A 22,219-nucleotide genomic window follows, 5' to 3' on the forward strand; every position below is an offset into this window, starting at 1 on the left:
AGGAATCCTCTTGCATTTTTTACGCGACGCTGAAACACGCGGGGAAATAAAGGAAAATGTTCACGGACTGAGGGGAAAAATGTCCGATTATGAGATTGAACAGTCGCAAAGCCGATTGGAAATACAGCTGTGCGCGGTTTTAAAATGGAAACACGGCATTCGACCACGAAGCTGACAGCCGAGACGCCGTGACAGAATATTGCAGAAATGTCAAACTAATAATGTTTTCATAAATCGCAAAACACTGCTTGCTCTTCGCGCGTTTTTCACAGTGTCCCATCATTAAAGACCATGCTGATTCACGGGGAATAGAAATTCATTTCAAAGCCCTGAACATGAATTCTAAGACTATGAGCTACGTATCGATGCACTTTATACGATGAAGGATTACACGGAGAACGGAGAAGCGTACAATAGAGTGGCGATAATATTTTTCAAATTTCATGCACGTCGTATGAAATTCGGAATAAGAAAATTTCCGAGAAAAAGCATATTTTCTGTCCTTATTTATTTGATATATTTTAATCCTTTCATCTAATATTACACCTTCTAGTATTACGTTGTAACATTGCATAATTTTATTTATTTGATATATTTTAAATAGAATATTACGATCGATTCTATTAAAGTGGAGACAGCGTAAGAAAAACTGGTCGTTATTGATCAAAAATCATAAATATACTAACCTCTCGCCACGTGCCATTTCTCGAGGAAACTACTTATCTATCTGCCAGTTACTCAGTCTGCTTCTTTTCATCATTAGTAACATTCGTATCTCATCTTATCTAATCTTTCTAAATTGTTCGTGTATCCATGAGTCCGTGACACAGTATTATCACATTATTATCGTCATTATCAGAAGTGGAAAAACTAGACGTAACACACAAATATTGAACTAAGTTAATTAAACTTGAAACACTTTCTTCAAACGTCACATATCAGATCTTATATCAATCATCGTAAGAAACTTCAGCTTAGGAAAAAAAAAAATAAATAATACTTATCGCATATTGATTAGAAAGTCAAACAGTCTAATAAAAAGTGAACAAGACAAATTATCGTAAAACTTTTTTCCCTAAGCAACCATCGATTCCGGCTGATTCTAATTAACTAGAAGTCTTTCGGTTAGGATCTATTCTTGAAACGAGAAAGGTACAAAAAAAAACATCTTCGATCTTGCCATACTCTCGGCATGTATCGAATGTGCTCGAGGTCGTGGTAAAGGATCCTCGTAGGTTCGGTCTGATTGATTTCGAGGTGGGGTTATACGAGGCCAGCCTCACCTCTAATCGATACATTTGCACATATAGACACGGTTTGTTGTACCAATTAACCGCATAAACGCACGAAAACCGCATATGCCTTGTCATACAGTACTGTACAGAAATTACACCATCTATCCGAGTGGCCATACGATAAAAATGAAACATGTCGCATTGTATAAAGAAGTAGAAGCTGATTTTTTAGATATATTGAATATTATAACGAGTACTGATTTTTTAATATTTTATATATTCTCGCGCGTTAGTTTCGCTCAATTTGTCTTAATCGTTCTAAATATGACAAAATTCGAAATACCAAATAAGCACTTTAATGTCCATTTCAGAGCAATTGCTTTTGGCAAGTGATGCGAAGCTTTGGCGTGGTGCTGTATTTAACGAACGTTAGCATTTCCAGTGCCGTCTAGACGAGGGTGAATATGCAAATTCATGCGGTCGTAAGAACCGCCCCCAAACTCGTAATTGTTCGGCTGTGCGCCATACGTTTCGATGCGGTACGAAATTCTAGCGAACTTTACACGGGGAACGAAAGAGACACGGTTGAAAATTATTATCGTTCAAAAACTAATCATATTTCAAATCTGTACGAACCTGTTTATTATGGAACCTAATTACCGCGTAATCTTGAAAATTCCATCTTACGGTCAGGCGAAAAAGTTAATTAAAGTCAACGCTAAAGACCACTAGCTATCAACGGCCACTTTATAAAAGGAAAAAGCAAGGAAAACGTAAAAATTGAAAGAAAACATTCTGGATTCCACGGCCATGGAAAAAACGTGGCAATGATCGGAAATTCTTATCCAATTTCAACCAAACCCGCCTCTATTAAACGCCGTAAATTCCATCAACATCGACGTAGATCGCAATTATCTATCCGCTGAGTGCGTGTTATATTAATGCGAATAGCGTAACGCAAACAATCGCATTTTGATTTAGTACAGCTTTCATAGTGTGTATACACGCACTAAATCCATAGCGGGCTGAAACGAGCAAGTTGTTCTTCGTACGTACACGTTCAGGGATCGAATTACTCCATTATCGTAAAATACGCAAGCGTTCTCGCGAACGCTTCGATGTTCCAGCTAAATCGGCAAGAGTCGTAATCGTCTAGACGACTGAAAAGAAAATCGCTCGAACGCTTTTCTCCAACGGACCGACGATTTCGAGCGCTAATTACGTGGAATTATCTGTACAAAGCATGCATCGCATATAAAAAAGCATGGATATATCAGATTATGCGCATGTGGATTCCGTTTCCGTGTAAATCCTCCTTGTTTTCGACTGAGAAAAGTTTGTATTTCAAGAGCGCACGAAAGAAGATAAGTACATTTTTGCCCACTTTTTCATTTTCATGTTACTCATTTACGATTGAATCACTCAAAAATCTCGAATAATTTATACAACAAACATAACGTACATACATATAAATTTCTTAGTGTTTTATAAGCAACTCTAAGCATTTTAAAAATGCACGAGCTTAAACATTTTTGTAAACAATAAAAAATATACTGAATATCACGGGGATCAAAATTTTGGTCAAAATTCCATTCTAAATCGCTTTTCCTATTTTTCCCCCTACGATTTCCATTTAGCTTTGTTCGTAGTTTACGTCATACGCCACAAATCGTTCTAATCCAGAAATTTGTTAACGAGCGGAACAATGAAGCGTGAAAATAAATTTCCCGAGGCTGGAGCATGAAAAAGACAACTTGACATAACCACGAGGGTCCAGTTGTTTGTCAGACTCATTAAAACCGTGAAGAGAGACGAGCTTTTCCGTGATAATTGTTCGGTTGAAAGTATGATATAGCCGCGATACGGTTTCCTTAATTATCACAAGAAGCACGAATAATTTTAATTGAACAACGTGTTATTAAGATACGAAAGTATATTGATCCGGAATAATGGATTTCTCCTTTTATATCCGCTTTTAATATTTACATATTGGATTTCTCTCTCTTTTTTTTAATAGGTTATAAACGAAAGTGGATATGATTGAACATGCATTTCAGTGCTCATCGATACTGCAAGTAGATTGTCGTATCGATGAAACAATAATTTGGCAAGCTGGCAATTACAACGAAATTACGATTACGATACTGACTGCTCGACGACCGATTTATTCAACCGATATAACAATGCAATTAACCATGTCATTAGTTATTTATTGGCAGGAATTATGTTTCATCTTATGGCGGGTGTAATTCCGAATTTATCTGTTCACTGAATTGTATCCTAAAACTCCAATTACCTCTGTAAATACGAGAAGAATAAAATTAAATATGATCTTATTACTCCAATGGTAAGAACCGAAGAAGTTTTAGAAATTAAAAATACTTCTCAAGCTGTTACGCGTAATACTCGCTGTAACTTTAAGAATTAAGAAATTTGAAAACTCGAGGCAGAGATCCACGAACGGAACGCGCGTGAATACTTTAAGGCATTCTCGTGTTCTAACTCCGACTGAAAGTCTTTCTCTTTATCCTTAGCCTGAAAATAAATAATTTAAAACTCGTATAACGATGGAATCTCCAATACACCGACGATTGATGGGAAAGTTTTCATAAGCAAACAGTTCAAGAGGAAATTCAGTTGAATTCGTCTTAAAAGTACTCAAGTCAAATTTAAACTAAATTTAAAACCAGATATGATGTTCGATCTAACCACCGGCAGGCTATTTTTAGTAGTTCATTGCAGAGAGCGGAAATTTCGTGACGACGGCCAGACAATAAGGGTCAATTTACCCTACGAACGATATCGATTCTCGTCAGGGCATCGTCGGCATATTTTTTCGCGGCACGGCCAGCGATCTCGTTGAAAAGCTTTCTAATTAACTAGAAGGAAGAATATATCGGCGCCGCGAACTCGTCTCTCGTGAATTTTATATCGGAGGGGATGATGCGACAAAAGGGATAGGAATCGACCAAATGATCAGTCTATTACAGAGTCGTGGGTGTAGGAACGAGCTATTCGTGAATCGTCGTGGAAACGACATCAGCGAACGACAGAGAAGGAAATACGAAATGATAGCCATTTAGATGAGATACTTCTACCGGAATAAAAATGGGATCGCAATTAGGCCGGATTCGGTGGAATTTAGGCGGAAAGAGAATACGTGGATTAAAGGGATTTCGATGAGGTTCAAAATTGATTGCGCAGGGATATTTGCATGAGAATTATGTTCCGCGTTTCAACCTCGAAATTAAAGTCAATTTCGAATGAAATGTTTAACGTGGAAAATTCAGTAGAATAATATTCAGCAAAGAGGTTTAAATTCTGTTCAAAAACAATCAGTTCTGCTCTCAAAGAATCTTCCACGACGCTCTTGGTTCGCCGTATTATTCATAAATGAACGATAATGTTTGTGTCTTCTGAAAGGAACGCATAAACATGCAAAAATAACATTTTACAATTTCACTGCCTTTTAGATGTCGGAGAGCCAGTAGGATCGGAGGTGTGGGCAGGTAATCGATCTTCGCCAGTATTAGCCATTGTCAAGGTACGATCCAGAGTTTATTGGCACAAGTATGGAGATGCGAGGTTTGACAAATAAACCGCGGCGGTTAGGTACTCGCGATGCGAATGACAATAGTCTTAGGTCCGATAACGAATCCGCGGTCAACGGGACTCTTTTACCCTTTACTCGTTGGCAACTCCTAGGTGGCACTCTCAGTTAGCACGCGAATTAAGCACTCCGTCGAAATGATACCTTAGTCGTACTCGAAGCTCTCACTGTCACGCTGTTTCGGAAAAACTGCTCTGCTCTCTCGTGGCCCCAGGCCTTTTATATTCGTGGAGACAAGTCTTCGTTCGGAGAGTGAGGGAAATTGCCGTTATTGTTAAATTGGTTAGTCTTCGGAAGTGTCATTTGCGGAAAAAGACTGTTTGCCTATTTTCGTTAATTAAGGTTTAAGGTTCATGATGGGTCATTAGGCTGGCTGCAGATGTTTTGCGAATATATCTCGACAACCGGCAATCGATCTACCCATAGAATAGGGTCTGCGTATGATGGGCCACGAGACAGAAACCGTTAGTATGCTTACTGTCGAGTGCCGTTACAACTATTTCTTTATTATGAAATCCTATTTGCTAGAAAAATGTTCGTCCCTTGACCGCGGCTATGTTCGGTGACTGGTTGTCACCTCGAACCCAAACTCATTCTCATAGATTGCAGATAATTACAATCGGGCTGAAGGACGGTGATTGTTTAACTACGGCTATGATGGAATCCAAACTACGATATTAGGGGTTTTTTCCCCGGTTTCGACGGGAAGGCTCCGGTGTCTCTCCATCTCCGACATATATATTATCGTACTTCTACAGCATACATCTACCAACCTATAATCCAATTTTTCCTAAAATCTTTTCTACTTTCCATTTTCTCCTACGCTCAAGGGAGGTGTTTGAGAAAAACTACGAGACTTTCGTGCAGAGCAGAATTTATTGATTAGTCGTGTTCGCGTACGTTTACACGAGACATATTCCCGGAATGTTCATGGAATGCATAGAAGAGGAAATCGATAGAGGGTTTTCTTTCAAGCCGTTTCCTTTCAAGATTGTCTGTCACGAGTTCGAGGACAAGGCTGAGGCACGACGAGAAGAATTACGGTATACAGGGGCACAAAGACTTCTTGTGGCATTGACACGAGCCACTCTGTTTCGCGTACGTCCCTTTGAGATGCCTCCAGCTCCTCGTAATGACATGACGGCGCCGTGCGGCAATTTCCACTAACCGGCTTGCAAGCCAGCATAAATTGTAATCGTATTATCATCCCTAATTACGCGATGCACTTTGACACGAGTTCGCTCGTCGCAATTCGTAATGCGGCAATTACGGCAAACCATTTTAAACAGAACAACGAAACACTGTTTAATTAAGCAAGTTTGAAATATCGTCAGGTCTGCGAACCGAGCTGCGTTACGTTGATTCGGCCGCGGCTCAAGTAGATCGAGGCGTAAATGGTCAGACACTCGAGAACACTGTGATACGCGAAGTACGTCGATAAATATCGTTCTTCTCTTACTTTAGTAAAATTAAGATGTAAACGAGCATTTTTATCAATAATGATGATTAAAGGAGCGTAATATGTATTTTATATCGTACACAGATTGTTCATTTAATTTATACTCGATTATCTCTCGAACTATTGATTATTTCAAAAAATGTTTCAACTAATACTTGCTTCGTTTCAAGGGAGATATTTTACGATTCTCACAAATTCTATCTACGTGGGTGTGCCTCCGAGACTTCAAGGTAATCTTTGCTTTTTAAAATGTAACTGCTTCTTTCCATTTCGGTGAAAGCGTACTCAATTCCCCGACCTGATTCGTGATCGATGAATATCAACCACGAAGAATATTACGAAAGAAAATTATTAGATTTTATGCTGGAAAAACTTCCCCCGATATCCAACTGAAGTATCCGATCAGACATTAGAAACAAACGTTATTTCCACTCGCGTTTGCAAGAACTTATTGTATTATTAAACTAGCTTTTTAAAACCATAGATATGCTCCACATATTTTTCGACAGTCTGTATCGTTTTCATACCATACCACCGACTAGCTTGTCCTAAATGCACTTTTAATCACTAAGCGTGATCGATAGATCAAGACGACACTGATCAGACAGTCAAAATATGAATTTCATAGGCGCAAGGAAAATAGTATAACAGTTTGACGATTAAGACGATCTATTACCTTTGGTAGCTGTGTGTGAGTGTATAGCTGGTTGCCGCATAAAGTTGCGCGTGGTTTAAGTAGATTAAGATGGCAATGAGCGAACTACCAAGAAATCGACCTCGGTGATGCACTTGTGCCGAGTTAATTTTCATAGTTCAGGGAATAGAAGACGAAGCACGCCAGCAACTATCATAGATCGTTTCAAAAGCTTTAGGCGAATGTCGGCAACAACGATCGCGCGACAACCAAGGAAATGCTTGTGAAATTAACGAAATTCCTGGTACGTGCGGCTTCTGACATCGTTACAGAAAACTTCATAATTTCCATTAACCAGAGAAATGAGTTTCGCAAGATCGCAAAAGGAAACGAACGTCGCCGCTTTGCGATGAAACGAATTTTGCAAAGAGAATGCAACGTTAATGAGAAAAATACGAGGAATAGTTACCAGGCGATTCGAAAACCATTTCAGGAAACGTTAAGAACAGGTCGAGTTACATTGAAGTTTGAAATTACGTTGCGTAATACATTAAGGAAAAGTTTCTGAACATGAATTATTTCCCCGAGATAAATTTAATAGTAATCTGCCATATAGATATACGATTTAAAGTGCACGCTTATTTCCTAAGTTGGATTTTATTACGGCAACATTATCGAACTGCCTGACAAAGGTTATCTCTCTCTCTCTCCTTTGATTTTCATCTTTGGAGTAGATGTAGGTTTAATATGAAATGTAGAAGGTGAAGTGTATTTTTTCGATGCCTTTGAAATTCTTCAGGCAAGATATATCTATTCATACGAGTCTCCGTTGGGAAAAATCAAGCAATCTTGTGTAGAAGAACTCCCTTAGTTTACTTGGAAGTCCTTGCATTTTCTGAAAGGTTTTCCCATCCATTGAATTTATAGCGGCCTCAAGTAACAATATCGAAGGGGAATACTGTTTAAAGGGGACCCAAGTAATATTAAAACTCTTTACTATAAATAATTAAGTTTGCTACGTTGCAGTTCCAGCTTGGCATCTTCAAGGCGAAGTAAGGTATTTTAAAACGTTCATAAGACCGGAAATTGCATTCCTTACCCAGTTCGTAGTAAATATAGTTACCGGATAAAGTAGTATTTGCCAACTTGTGCGATTCTAACCTTTTCACGTGTGTTTGACCTTGATATTTCTTTATTACGTAACGACAGATATAAAGCATTTATATCGTAAATATTGAACTTGATTTTAAAAGATAAACAAAATGAATAGTATAATAAATGATAATATAAAATGCAATAAAATTGATAATAACAATATAAATAAATCTCAGGCTGAAACATAAGAAAAACCAAAGCTGTTCGTTGTCTCTAGATTCTTCAAACGTAAGAAGCTCAAATATTTATACATTCCATAAAGCTTCCCAACATCTTACGCAGCATCCTCAAAATTTCCCTCTAAGTATCGGCTCGAACAAGAAAGCGAACATAAACTCTTGTTTGCTATTTCGTTTGACGCACAAGTGAGGGTGAAACAGACTTGATTGACAAGTTAGATCCTCGCAGGTTATTTTCAGGAGGCATTGTCCGGTCGATAGGTCACGGTTTGAGATGCGTGCAAACATAATTTCGGTAGTGCTTATAGGGTTCCCTTCGTATCGGTCGTTGAGTTGAAAAGGTGGGCGGACAACGTTGAGGGAAGGTTTCATTCAGAATTTGCTCCGCCTTGGGAAGAACGTACCTAATCGATAATTGGTTAGATTCGAGGAATATCGAATATTCGTAGAGCTGCATCGAGCAATCTCAATCTTTATCGAGAGGATGAATGCCTCGATGGCAGTCGTCAGCTTCGAATGGAAAGCTCCAATCGGCCAAACCGATGGCCATCGAATCTCTTCGTGAAATGTTTCTTTGCTTTGCAATACTCTTCAGAGAACTCGTCGTTAGCTTGTCGATTTTAAGAGATCAACAGCAATATCTCGATCGTAAATATCAAGAAACTTGATTCTTAAAGGGTCTCTAGAATTACGATCAATCTTTTCAATCTTTATACGATGCTTTGAACCTGCATTTATGATATTAAGAAAAAGATGAAGATTTCGAATTGAAATTTAAAATCAACCCCTTTTCAGAATCCTATCGTGCTAACTGTAATCTTATTTCGTAAAATAAACGAAACTTCGGTAAATCAAAGAACATGACTGAAGTAACTTTTCATCTTCTCGACGTAATTCGCTAAAGATAAAGTGATAAAAATCAAGAATGGAATGAAAATGAAATGTGACTTGGACGAAAATATTTCGAGATGTCGAAAATGAGATTATACTGAAAGAATTAATTAAATAGACTTGCCCTTAAGCTCCATGTCGGTGACCTGATCCGCTTTGTAGGTGACCGTCTCCCTACGATCCCCAACGATGAAGTAAATATTCGTGTATTCCTCGTCGTCGTTACCGCCGGTCCCGTTCCTCGCCTCGAGGTCCATGGCCAAGCAACTAATATCGGCCTTGAACCAGCTTCCGCTCCTCTGTGCTCGACCTTACGACAGCTTGTGAGGCGACCCGGCCTTGCTACTACTCGGGGCTACGAAAATATTACATGGAATTTCGCTTTGCAGAATAATTCGCTTCAACTTTTCACGGGGCAAATGGTTGTATAATAGAAGAAATTATAACAAATTTATAACAAATAAAAATATTAAACTTTCCGCGGAACGATAATATAGAAAAATTCTCTAAATAAGAGCAAACCACGAATAATACAAAAATTACGTAAAACTGTCTTTAAACAACCAATTGTCTATAAATATTACAGGGATATAGAGCAAGTAATATCGATACTAACCTCTGGTCGGGTGTAGAGGGATAGCTGAATCCTCAACGAGCTCATCGTCGCATCGCCGCCCCGGCGGCAACAACCGGGTCAACCCCGATTATTGCACCTGTCGACTTCGTACCTGCCGTGCGCAACACCTGCAGGGTGAACGATTCAGCGTTGTAGAATCCCGTTGATGACCGTCCAGGCACTAACCGAGAGGACGATCGCTCGTCTACTACCAGCTCACACTGCACTCCTTCATGGTCCATTCTACAAATCGATCAAATACAATCGTTAGATTTTCTATCGAAATTATTTAATAATTACAACAACCGAGATTATAATTAATTATTTTCCAATACGGTAAGTAATACCAGTATTTTTCATGGAAGATCCCAGTGTACCATTCTAGGGTTAATTTTTTTAATTCTTAGAAGTTAGGTAATTACTCGCTAATCGAAATATTCATATGTGGATGAAGTCGATCAAGCTTGGATTTTGTATGGCTCGATTCACCATACACCGGCGAACTCATGCAGAAACTGCGAAGAACACGCGTAAAACAGTCCGAGATGAACTTCCTAACGCGATTCTGGCGAACTTGGGGCTGAGCAATTAAATTAGAACAAACAAGAAGTAGCAGCCGACTGAATATCGAACAACTGCGGAAACATTGACAGTCTCGTAAATTCTAGGGGAACAGCAGCTAACGTAGGTGTCATTTTTCATGAATTTTAATTTTCGGAATCAAATATAAAATTTAGGTCCAGCAATGAAATTGGTCAGTAATAAAAGCTGTGTTAACGGGGCATGGAATAATTTAACAAGTTTCACATGGTAATCAAAAATGAATTACGTCGAGGTAGAAACGAGCAATAGGTTGTCTGTGTCAAATGTACAATTTTATCAATATAACATACAAGAATCTTGATATACAGACAATAACGAGACAATATTCGTCCACTCATATCATATTCATAGAAAATTGTCCGTTTGTTCTTACTCGGCAAGAGTGCCACACCCACACGAGACACTTAGGCGAAGAAAATTTACGATTTCTTTGCTCAAGGTTGTTGGCAGAAATTAAAAGTCCTGACACACCATGTCTCGCCCTTAACCCATAACCTCAAACAACGATTCGCGTCACACGACAAAGATGTATATGACCGTCGACGAGTATTTATTACATGCTCGTCAAGGTACTATATTCCACATGGAAAACGTGCTTCAACTCGTGACGGTAAGAATTCTGGCAAAAATTTATCTCGAGAGATATAAAGCATAACATTTAGTAAGCTTTGTATGATTTAGTATGGCACTAGATATAAGTTTGAATTTCTGATTTGTATTCTCAGCATTTTCAGAAAGTAAGAGAACATATTGATCGTTCTCATCGAATTATATCATCTAAATTAATCGAGATGTTCGTACGAAAATTTAGGAAAATATTGAAAATGTTATTCAGTCGATTATTACTTCTACGTTTAACATTTACTTCATCTAATATTATTTCAATTTGATTTACAACGCCGATATTTCATGTTTATACGGCGCAATGATTATTATTTCTCGTTAGACACCAATTAGGGTGCAGCGTCATTAAATTGTTGATATTAACACTCTGGCGTTAGAAGCGTTAATTAGATTTCTCATATAAAGTTTCATTTATCCATAGTAGGTTGCACAGTATGGGAGCACTATGAACACGAGAATTCCGGCACTAAGTAACCAAAATTATGGTCGAATAAAACGCACAAAGACAAGTAACAAGTTCGTAGAATTTATTGCAACGTGAACAGTGATAATTTTTAATCGAGAGAAAATCTCGACTGCGTGACGACATCCGGGAACGTGAATTGCCATAAACGCCCTCGCAACTGTCGCTCTAAGTCTCCAACGCAATCAGACTGTACGTATAACAATAACGATAGCAGCAATAGCAACGACAATAAACAGTTTCCAAGTAAACAATATGGACGGATAAATCCGATCGTTTAACTCGAATATAATACGTTTATTATTCGCCGAAGAACAAAATAAAAAGAGATACGCTTTGCATACAAATTGTTTATATCTGAATCTCACCCTCGTTTTATAATCGAAGAGAGAGCTTCCAATATTCCAAGAAAATTCGTCTTTCCCGAGAAACTGAGCACATCCATAAGAATTCTTTCATAGTTTCCTTAAACTTAAGAAATACTATTCGACTGAATATGATCCGAAAAAAAAGGCACGAGAGTTAAAGGATTAATTCTTACGCTAACTTCTGGCTAAAAAATATCAAACTTTGAACTACAATAACTTCGTAAAAAGAAATTGTACAACATTACGCCCGGGCTGCTTTTAACGGGCGGCGCTTCTACGTTTTCACTACTGAATTGAATTTTCTTTTGTGAATTACCTTTTCATACTAGGTAAATGTCCAGATCGCGCAATCTCATCGTGATGTAGCTTGGGTTATTTTAATGCCAACGGCGCACATTTCATTCAAAACGTGATAAAATGACGACAAAAAATCGTATATCAATCTTGATAGACGACAAGGGATTATCATAAAGGCGAAGCTTCCATCTTCAGATTCATTGTAAAACGAGTAACAAAAAGGTTTTATCAAAACCGACAGAAACGTCTGTATTTGAGGTACCTTTGAGGGAGAAATATCATCTTTAATTACTTTGCTGCGAAGTGTATTTAGATAAACGAGGGAAAATTCATTAGTATTACAATTGAAACTGAATAATTATTGGATTTACAATGCTAGTAATTCCGAAGTGAAAACGGAAGGAAAATAAATAGACGTTTGTTTTAAGAATAAGCTTAATTACTTCGAAGTTAATTGAAGCTCTGGCTAATAGCCCCCAAACCCATTTTGATGAAACGATGGAACATCGAGCGGCGGTGCGTTGTTAATTAAAAAAAATATTTAACTATCTGCTCGTTTAATTTTTGTTAACATTTGACGAATCGGGACATGAAAAATTAATGTTCAATAAAATCCATCCATTTGTTTGATATCGGAAGAAAATAAAGCTTTTTTTTACAAATGAAAAGAGAATTAATGAAAAAACACAAAAAACAACGTATGGAAACATGAAATATCAGAAAATACAAAAGACATAAAAATATGGAAAAGAACAACATGTGCAACACACACGAAATAATGATATTAATAATAATAAAAAAACAATACGAAACACATATTCGCTAACTACATTGAAAACAGCGTTTCTACAATAAGCATTACGTTCAATAGCATTTCACCAGGAACATCTATTATTTGCTCAATTATTTATCGACAATACGCTGTCAAATCAAACACCCACTGTCAGGAATAGTATGTTCCATCGATGTAGCCCGCAAACGAAAGATGTCACGTGAAATTTACAGGAAACCTGTTGCAGAACAATGCCTATTATGAGAGGTGAATCGATCCAGTCGCGATACGCAGAGAAAATGATTTTCAACTCGACCAGTACGAAATCCGCATGAAAATTCATGTTACGCGTCGATTCTCTTCCGTTTCATCGCTGCAGGAAGTATAACGCGCTTTTAATTGGATCGAAACGTTCGTATTTGATAACGTGACAAGAGATCCACCGTGATGGATACAATCGAATGAGGCGCGTCAGGCCAGAAGTAGACATCGAAGTAGACATCGCGCTTCGTGTCGAAACAGCATTCGAAACGGAGATATGTATCGCGCTGCCATCCACGCAGACATCTTTGAGGGGGAAAAATCTCGTTTAAATCGTTTCTCGAATCGACTACCATTCGGAAATCAGTTTACGCATGCATTATAACTGAATTATATTTTGTACAAAATTTTCTATAAACTCGCGATTAAATAACACGAATAAAAAAAATAAAGAAAAGTTATTTGAAGTATTTTCAGTCGTTACAAGTTTATGCATAAAATTCATACGTGCCAAAGAGATATTCAAATTCCAACTATTTCACGTTCTCGTTTGGTTCTCGTAATAAAATTCGTTTGTCAAATTTTATAACACGTTAGAAACCAATTTCTCGGCGAAAGAACAATAATCGCTAAACATCGACTGAAGTGCATCAATCACTGATTGAAATTTCCATTGCCGATCACGTATTACGTTCCATCGAACAGCCATCGATATGACAGGACTTCAGCCGGAAGATCGTGTTTCCGGAAACTTTGGAAGTTACTGCGAACGATATCGGTTAATCAAACGGAATGTATGAAACAGGGAGTCGAAGGGCGAGCGGCAAAGGGTGGAAATGACGTAAACCAATCGGTATCGGCAACACACAGATATACAGAGGACGAAGCCAATCAGAAGTGGGCGTCCTGTGCAACAGCAATTGCCAGTGGACTCTTAATCCTGGAAAATCGCCTTTTACATTGTCCGGTCGGATTAAAGCTGCAACTATACTGTTTTATACGCACAGCTTTGGTCTTCAAGTATATTTCACGTTCGAGCTCTGGACACCGAGCGATTTTGAGCTTTACGCATAGAAAACGCAAATTTCGAACCCGTTTGTCCGTCGACCGACCGGTTTCCTCGGTCCGTTTGAATCGTTCCATTCGGCCAGATTAACGCCGGATTATCGAACTAAATTGCGATAAAGGGGTGAATGTAGAAGTTTAAAGCGAAAATATTCGGATTGGTTGCAAATAAGAGCGAATTCGATCGTGACGTTTATGGCTGTACCGTATAATTTTACAACTGTAAATTATGAAACAAGAAAAATGTAAAGCTTCTACAATGAAGTAGAACTTTGTATCGCATGTTGAACTTTGTATTGTATGTTGAACTTGTATTCCTAAAATCTTTGGTAATTAATTGGCCCATTTGCAATTATACAATCATCTTCATTCACGAGAAAAAGATAAAATTACGTCAGTTAAGGTGTTGGTAGAAACGAATAAATTAATGAAGCCTAATACTATTCCTTAAACTTATCTGGTAATAAAAAAATAATAGGAAAATAACATAAAAGTTGCTCGTGCAACGCGTTTATATGAGCCGGTCGCGGATTTTAATATGTCCCTGTACATAAACAACGTGATTTGCAAACACGATTACATCTGCACAGACATCGCCGTCAATATTAATAACCCAACTACGAACAGCATGAAATATAATTTCGTGCGCATTCCTGGGATCCTCCATCTCGAAAACAGAAGGATATTAATAATTGATTTTCGCGTGATCATCGCCGAAACGCCGGTACGGTGCTTTTTCGTTAAAAAGAAATTGCTTCAGGTAATTTCCTATAATTCCGATACATGCTCGAGTTTCAATATAGATGGAAACACTCATTTTATCACGAGGCAGACTGCTACTTTTATTCCTTTGTTTCGCTGTAATTTCCCTTGTAATTTACGAAGGAGAAAACGACGGTTAGAAGCGTTTAAAAACAGTAAGACTATTAATTAATATAACTGAACTGAAGCGCTTCAATACCTTCTGTTATGCGCTTTAAAGCTGTTTAATTAAATGCAATTGGAAAATATTTATCTTCTTAGTTGCGGCAGATGTAAATGAAATATAATATAACGTATCAAAGGAAGTAGATGATTGAAAATGGCAGAGAAAGATTATTAGTATGCAATTATCCTTGTTGCGATCGTCGAATTTTTATATTTCGATCTAGCTCACGTTTTTACTAAATAAAAATGACGCTTAATGGCTTAAGAACGCGTATAACATAAGGTTGAAAAAAGAAATTATATATTCCGATAATTAATTTTTCATATTATTTTCGATAATTTCCGATATCGGAAAAAGCAAGAGATGCTTTGAAAATGACTGAAAAGATGCAACGAGGTTAATAATAGCTGTACGAATATTGTAGAAATTAATATTTGAAGATATTCAATTGGTTGTATATTAATAAAACAGCGTTTGTTACATCAGATCACTCGGCATGAGCCAGTAGTTTCAACATTAATCATGTTTATACGAAAACAATTATTAAAGCTAAAGGTAAATGTTACATTATTTGAAATCATACATTAATTGTAGGATCCTTGTATTATTACCAGACTCGATCAAACAAAATTGAAATTGTTCATTTTAATCGTAATTGCCACTTTAATCATCGTCATATATATAGTATCACGTATTTTTTCGTAAAATTTAAAATTTATTCCACATTTATCGGTAGAAATGAATGTACTTTTTATCAACACAGGATGATAGAGAAAATCCATCGATGATTTCAAACGGCTGAGTTTCACTGTTTGCGGAAAATATTCGCAAGTACGTGTTATAACTCTCTGTTCGTGACCATAAATGTCTGAAACCGCTTTAATGGCGGTAAACGCCATATAAAAAGCCACTTCGTAAAATTGTCAGGAAGTAGAGCACATTATACGCGTAAAAGCAATAAATTATTGTTATCGAAACGATACGATCGTACATATGATTTTATACTCATGCGTATGTGTTAGGCTTTATTAATTCACGACAAAAATTGCAACGTTAACGAATAATTAAACAACATATACGTATTTTGAAATTATTTCCATCGATTAGTTTAAAATATGCAATTTATTAAAATTCTTTCTACTTTTTCTTCAAACGGCTATTTACGCGTACTAAAGACAAAAATGAAAGATAGAGAAAACGAGCGGATCGGGAGTTGCTCCATCGAATTAAAAGCAAAGCTCCAGGTTGCATCCGGGAAAAGAAGCAGCACGATGAAAGTTCGTTTCATTCACTCTCTCCCATGTCGTAACTATCCGACTAACAAAAAATTCCAAGTCATTAAAGCTGACGAAGTGTATCAAACGGTCGAAAGACCATCTTGCGAGCGTTTCAGGGAGACTAAACGACCGCATAATTACGCGTTCAATGAGACCAGAGCGTTATCCAGGATGCGGCGAGAGCACTCGAGCTTGAGCCGGAGTTAGAACGCTTCCTCGAATGCAAATTACGCGGTCCAGCGACAGCGTACCTATCCTGGCCAAAATAAAAAGGGAAAACAAACAGTAGGAACAACATGGAATTTCGCTCGCGTGCTGTTTCACCACGCCACGACCCAGTTTCATGGATCTAATTAACTGTGAAACGGCCAACCGCCTTCGTTTATTTTCCTTCAGCAAACAGCACGTCCTCAGTTTGTTCGCGTTCCAACCGATTCCCCTTCTTGCTAGCTGCCCTTCCGACCCTAGATTTTTTCCTTAACAACCTAACACCTCTTTATTCGTTAATCTTTTGTCTTGCAACGCGAATCAAAGATAGCATTTTTCGCTTCTCATCCGCGTCGGAGCTATTTTCAATTTGAAAGAAACGTCCAACGAGGATCGAAGTTATTGAAAAAAAAGGAGGAAAGGGAAACAGACAGGTCTCTGAGCCTCTAAAAGATATTGTCGGGACGAAGGTGAGATCCCTCCCGAGGTGACAGAGCTAAACAATATCGAGATGGATGGCGACAAAGTCTGACACGATTAAAGCGAACGAAGAAGAATTGCGATGGAGAAAAAGCTACATGGAGTTTCTTCCTTTGTCACGGCTGTGTTTCTGAATTTACCGTGAAAGTTCCCTTTTTATTTTATTTTATTTTTTATCGGATGAGGATATTTTTTCACGGCACAAACCTGGGAAGGATCCTACACCAAAAACATTAAGAGAATATAACACGCGATCTTCTCATAGATTCGTTTCAACCCGGGACAAAACCAGGCACTCCATAAATTCATTTCCAGAGATGCGAATACATTAAGACCACGTTGAGACGATCGCGTCTGAAACGTTGTTCCCCGCGGCGAACGTCGGCTCCTCGACGATGACTTCTATCGGGATGACTCAGGAAAAAGGAAACGTGCTAACGAGCCCCGGTCAGCATTAATTGTAACATCCTCTGGACGGTGGTGGACCGCTTCCGTCGCGCGATCGCCTCGTCTCTGAAACGAAGGAAGCTGCCAAGACGACCTCAACGCCCACGCCGCACCGACTATAGGCCCTTTCCTCCGATTCCGCTTGACTCGACGTCTTTAACGCTGCTACTGATGGCGAGTTTAGACCGAACGAACGAACGCTCCATCTTCCCCCACCTTAGCAAAATTTAGTAAACCGAAAGCGTAAATGAGAGTTGGTTCGTCGTTTGGCAGCAGTGAAGAGTATCCAATTCGTATTAAACGTCATATACTTATAGCCGGTTGTTGTATGTACGTTCGTATTAAAGTAGATAAACCAAAGTGACGTAAATGTATATTCGTACCGCATGACGTAAACGTACGTTCGTACAGCTCAAAGGATTAGAGGGTCGTTTGCCAAAAACATTCCATTTCCATCGTAAGAAACTTCTGGCTCGATACGTTTGGCTAAAATTATCTTCCACGCTTGCATTTCACGCTCGTACGTGATACGCATTGCAAATTAGCGGCACTTAACGACGGTTGGTCGGAAATCTTTTCTCACCCATAAAATAACTCTCAGTTCCCTTCCGGTCCCTTCTCATAGAAAATGATCTTACTCATCCGAACTTATACTTAACCGTTTAAATTGAATAATACTCTCCATCCTGTTTATCTTTACCTACACACATCGGAACTATGGTTTAACCATTTTTCAGAACGTTCCTTCACGTTACCGATCGTCCCTATGTTAAGTAACATCGAACAAAAGCATCGTCGCCAAACGGTTCCGACGAATTCGATCTCTGATTTCTAACGAAAGGATGCCGATATCGGCCGACTATTGAATCATAGAGAAACTGACGCTGCCATGCAACGATTCGATCTTTGCGAAGCGTGCAATAGCCGACTGTAGGTGAAAACGTGGCGCGCACTGACAACGCGTTAACGCGATTGTAGCGACGTTGTGGATCGATTGTACGCATCTACGATGTCCAAACGAATTTCCAGCGGAATCGCGTCATGTCGGTGCGGCCTTAAGTGCATTACGCCGTTTACGAGGTAGTAGCACTCTCATTCCGGATACAGGTACCGTAGACATTAAATTCAATGCACGTCAGACAGTGCCGCATGCGGGTACGGGACAAGTAGCACAAACGTCGCCCTCCTCCCTCTTCCCCCTTCAAGATTCACGTTTTACGGTCTCGTTTTATTGCACGCACGCCGATAAAATTCAGTCGGGTAATACCCCTCCTGATAAACTTTATCGAGAGAACGCAAGAGAAACGATCGCGAAACGGTTTCGCTCGAAAAGCGCCGCGTGCCGTGTTTCTTCGACGTTTTGTCTTCGACATACGTCGTGACTCTAGAGCTTTCGAAGAGAGAAACGAAGAAATTGCGATATCTAACCCTTTGCCAATTTCATTCGAACGTTTTTCACGACACGATCGATCGATAGTTCCGACACACTTTTATCGTAGACTCTTTTGATATCAAGAGGTTTGTTTCGAAAAGAAAAATCTTACGAATATTTGTAAATTTATTCCTTTTCATTCTTCTAATTTTTATCCATCAGAATGATACAGTTAAGAAATGATATGAATAAAACGAAGAGGATACTGTCTAATAAAATGAAGAGGATATGAAGAGGATTTGATTTCTATTAATTAATCGTATTAGATATTAGATCATTAATTGTTTAAAAAACGTCAATATTCTTGTACGGAATTTCCATTGACAATCAAAAATCGTGCTATTTATACTATCATAGAACTATATTTTATTGACTTGAGTCAAATATTTGATATCATGTTCCAAATACATTTTACTTATGAATTTAATCACCGATGACATTTGCCAGCGGAATTCATTAATTCTATTCGCAAAGGGTAGAAATGTTTGTCATGAAAGTAACATGCACAGAGATACAAATATCGAGGCAGACGAAGCTCTTGCGACAAGATTTCGCCAAGCAGACACCGGAGGCGTCGTCTTCGTGTCGACCTCAATAATTATACTTTAATCAAAATCGTGACGAAATTTCCTTTGATGCTCTGCTTGATGATTGTCGTTATTCAGCCGTAAACAAACTAATAATCGCGTGATTGCCATTTCCCTCGTTCTCCTTTGACGATCGGCTATGATTCGTGCAAATTTCACGAAATTGCTAGGAAACTAATTCTCCGGTATCTTTGACAACATGCTTTCACCGTTTGGAAAACATTTTGTTTTCAACATAGTGATTCGAGTCTCTTGTATCAATATCGTATTTGTTCTTCTAGTTGATCATTCGTTTATTACGCGTTATACACAATACATGGAACGTTACTCATAAATTGAGCTCGCATCAATTTTATTTGAATCTTATCACGATGATACAGTCGCGCCTTCAATTAGAAATTCGTATTTCAAAAAATAACGTGTCAAAGATTATTTTATTAGTTTGCCGTACTGATACTTCAACGCTTTAAAGTGGAGAAAAGATATGTTTTTTTATTGGTTACGGAAAACCAATAAATTATGAAACTAGCGTTTGAAAGAGTCTTGTTAGTACACGTTGACATTACAAGCAGGATTTCTTCGAGCATTTTTCTTCGGTCGTTAAAAAGAAATAAAAGAGATTACTGTTTGTACTTGTCGCTGATTGCCAAGGATATCGAGAGGAAAGGAAGAAATATTCAATACTGATATTCCTATCCCGCATCCTCTGTGGAAAAATCGTCTCGAGAGGCAAACAGAAACGCACAAACAAGCTCCTCTTCCTTCGCTATCTTTCGCACTCTTTTCTACTTATTTGCACGGTAAGTGATGGCACGACACGAAATAAAGCCTCCGTTTAAATTAGTATAGGAATCTGAGATCGATAATAGTTGTAAAACCAAAGCAAAAATATGGAAACTAAAATGTGAATATCATATCGAAATGATGGTAACGTAAAAATTATCACGATTATTTATCTTTTAATGAAACAACGCTTTTAACGAATGATATAAATACGTATTGGATTTCTAAGTAATTTCGGTGAAATAAAATCGTTAATGATGATGGAAAAAGAATTTACCTTATAACCTTTTACGAAATAATGATGCATAAATCGATAACAGCGGCTGATTTAATTTCTCAATTATTAATTTTCAATTAATGAACATCGTATCGCTCGTTAGTTATTCGCCCTAATTATTACTTCTACTTTACACAAGAAATTATTCCTTGGTCAGAATAAAAAAAAAAAAACTCAAAAAACTTGTTATTACTTATCGTTTATACAGGCCCTCCCTCGGCTAAATTGGCTAAAAGAAAAGATACGATATTCTATCCCTTTAATTAACCTTTTGATTACATATTTAAATCACCATTCACGATCCAGTACCATCTTTTTAGTACTTTTTCCCTGCTCGAGTTCATAGCCGATATCCACAAAGAACATCGTAAATTAACTTTGTTCGTTCGTTCGACACTTAAGCGATTTCACAACAAATACTAGAAGTAAGAGGCCTCCGATCGACAATCCTTTGTGCCTTCCTCACGATTACGCTCGTTAAACAAGAAACAATCAAGCGTTGGTTTTCCCTACGAACAGACCTAATACATTTCCAGGTACACGCTAGGTGATTAAAAGCACCCTGTATACACTTTGCTATGAATACATACATATATACATACACGCTGCGAGCAAACAGATTTTCATTCGCGATCCAGTAGACCGGCGCAAGAAATCAACGTGAAACTTAGCAGCCCCGAGGAACGCTTTAAATTTGTGATACACGCCGCGGGCAAGAGGTTAATATCCAGCTTAGCACGAAACACGAGAGGACATTCGTTGGAAAGTACGAAGCGTGGCCTATGTAAACCTGAATATCTAAAGGTAATCTGCGTATCTGACGAATAAAAGCAAAGATGTTATATTTTTCAGATGGCTGCATTTCATGGAATATCTGTTGACTCGAAAGTGACGATTAATCGATGAGAATTTGCATTGGCACGAAGTTACGATCCAATATCGTACAATCGGACACAAAAACCTACGCACGCTTCTTAAACATAAAATACAAAACGAATGTGTATGTAAAAGAACGCATACCATCGAACTAAACAGTCGAACGAATACCATCTATTGTACTTGGGAGAATAGGTATGATTGTTACTGCGAGTAGAATCAACTTGTATTATATATATTAATCTCCAAAAGACGATACGACCCAACTTAACCTGGCAAATACGTCAGAAGACGCTGCTCCGATATAATTGAGGTGACTGCAAGTGGAATCAATTTGTATAATATATTGTGTATATTTGTATAATATACATAATCGGAGTAGCGTCTTCTGACGCTTCTTTGAAGCTTTCATTCATGGTAAAACACGTCGATTTGTACATTACGAATAATTTTTCGGAAAGGTCTTGGAAGCAACTATCTCTCGAAACTATCGCCGCGTATAATAGAACTTTGCTTAACGTCTAGCAAACGACGAAATTATTTCCTCTCGTAGAAGGCGCACGATCAACAGAGAATTTCTTCGTCGGTTGAAATTCTTCGTACCTGAAACCATAAACATCGCCAATTTTGCCCGAGCTTTCGTGACTTCGTTAGAAGTTTTACAATTGTCCTCCTTAGCGAACGACGAACGAA

At 38.2% G+C, this 22,219-nt stretch overlaps 1 protein-coding gene across 4 annotated transcripts in view; it reads right to left on the minus strand.

Annotated features, from left to right (window-relative positions):
• LOC100648878 overlaps positions 1-22,219 on the minus strand; it is a 141,632-nt gene that overhangs the window by 35,946 nt on the left and 83,467 nt on the right. For all 4 annotated transcript variants that reach the window (XM_012314829.3, XM_012314830.3, XM_020865886.2 and 1 more), the window contains 2 exons: positions 9,780-10,022; positions 9,288-9,518 (listed from right to left, as the gene is read on the minus strand). In XM_012314829.3, coding sequence (XP_012170219.1) covers positions 9,288-9,420 — 133 coding nt within the window. In that variant the 5' untranslated portion in view covers positions 9,421-9,518; positions 9,780-10,022. The remainder of the gene's footprint in view (positions 1-9,287; positions 9,519-9,779; positions 10,023-22,219) is intronic.

The sequence above is a fragment of the Bombus terrestris genome, chromosome 12 (assembly GCF_910591885.1).
Source record: "Bombus terrestris chromosome 12, iyBomTerr1.2, whole genome shotgun sequence".
NCBI classification, from domain to species: Eukaryota; Metazoa; Arthropoda; class Insecta; order Hymenoptera; family Apidae; genus Bombus; species Bombus terrestris.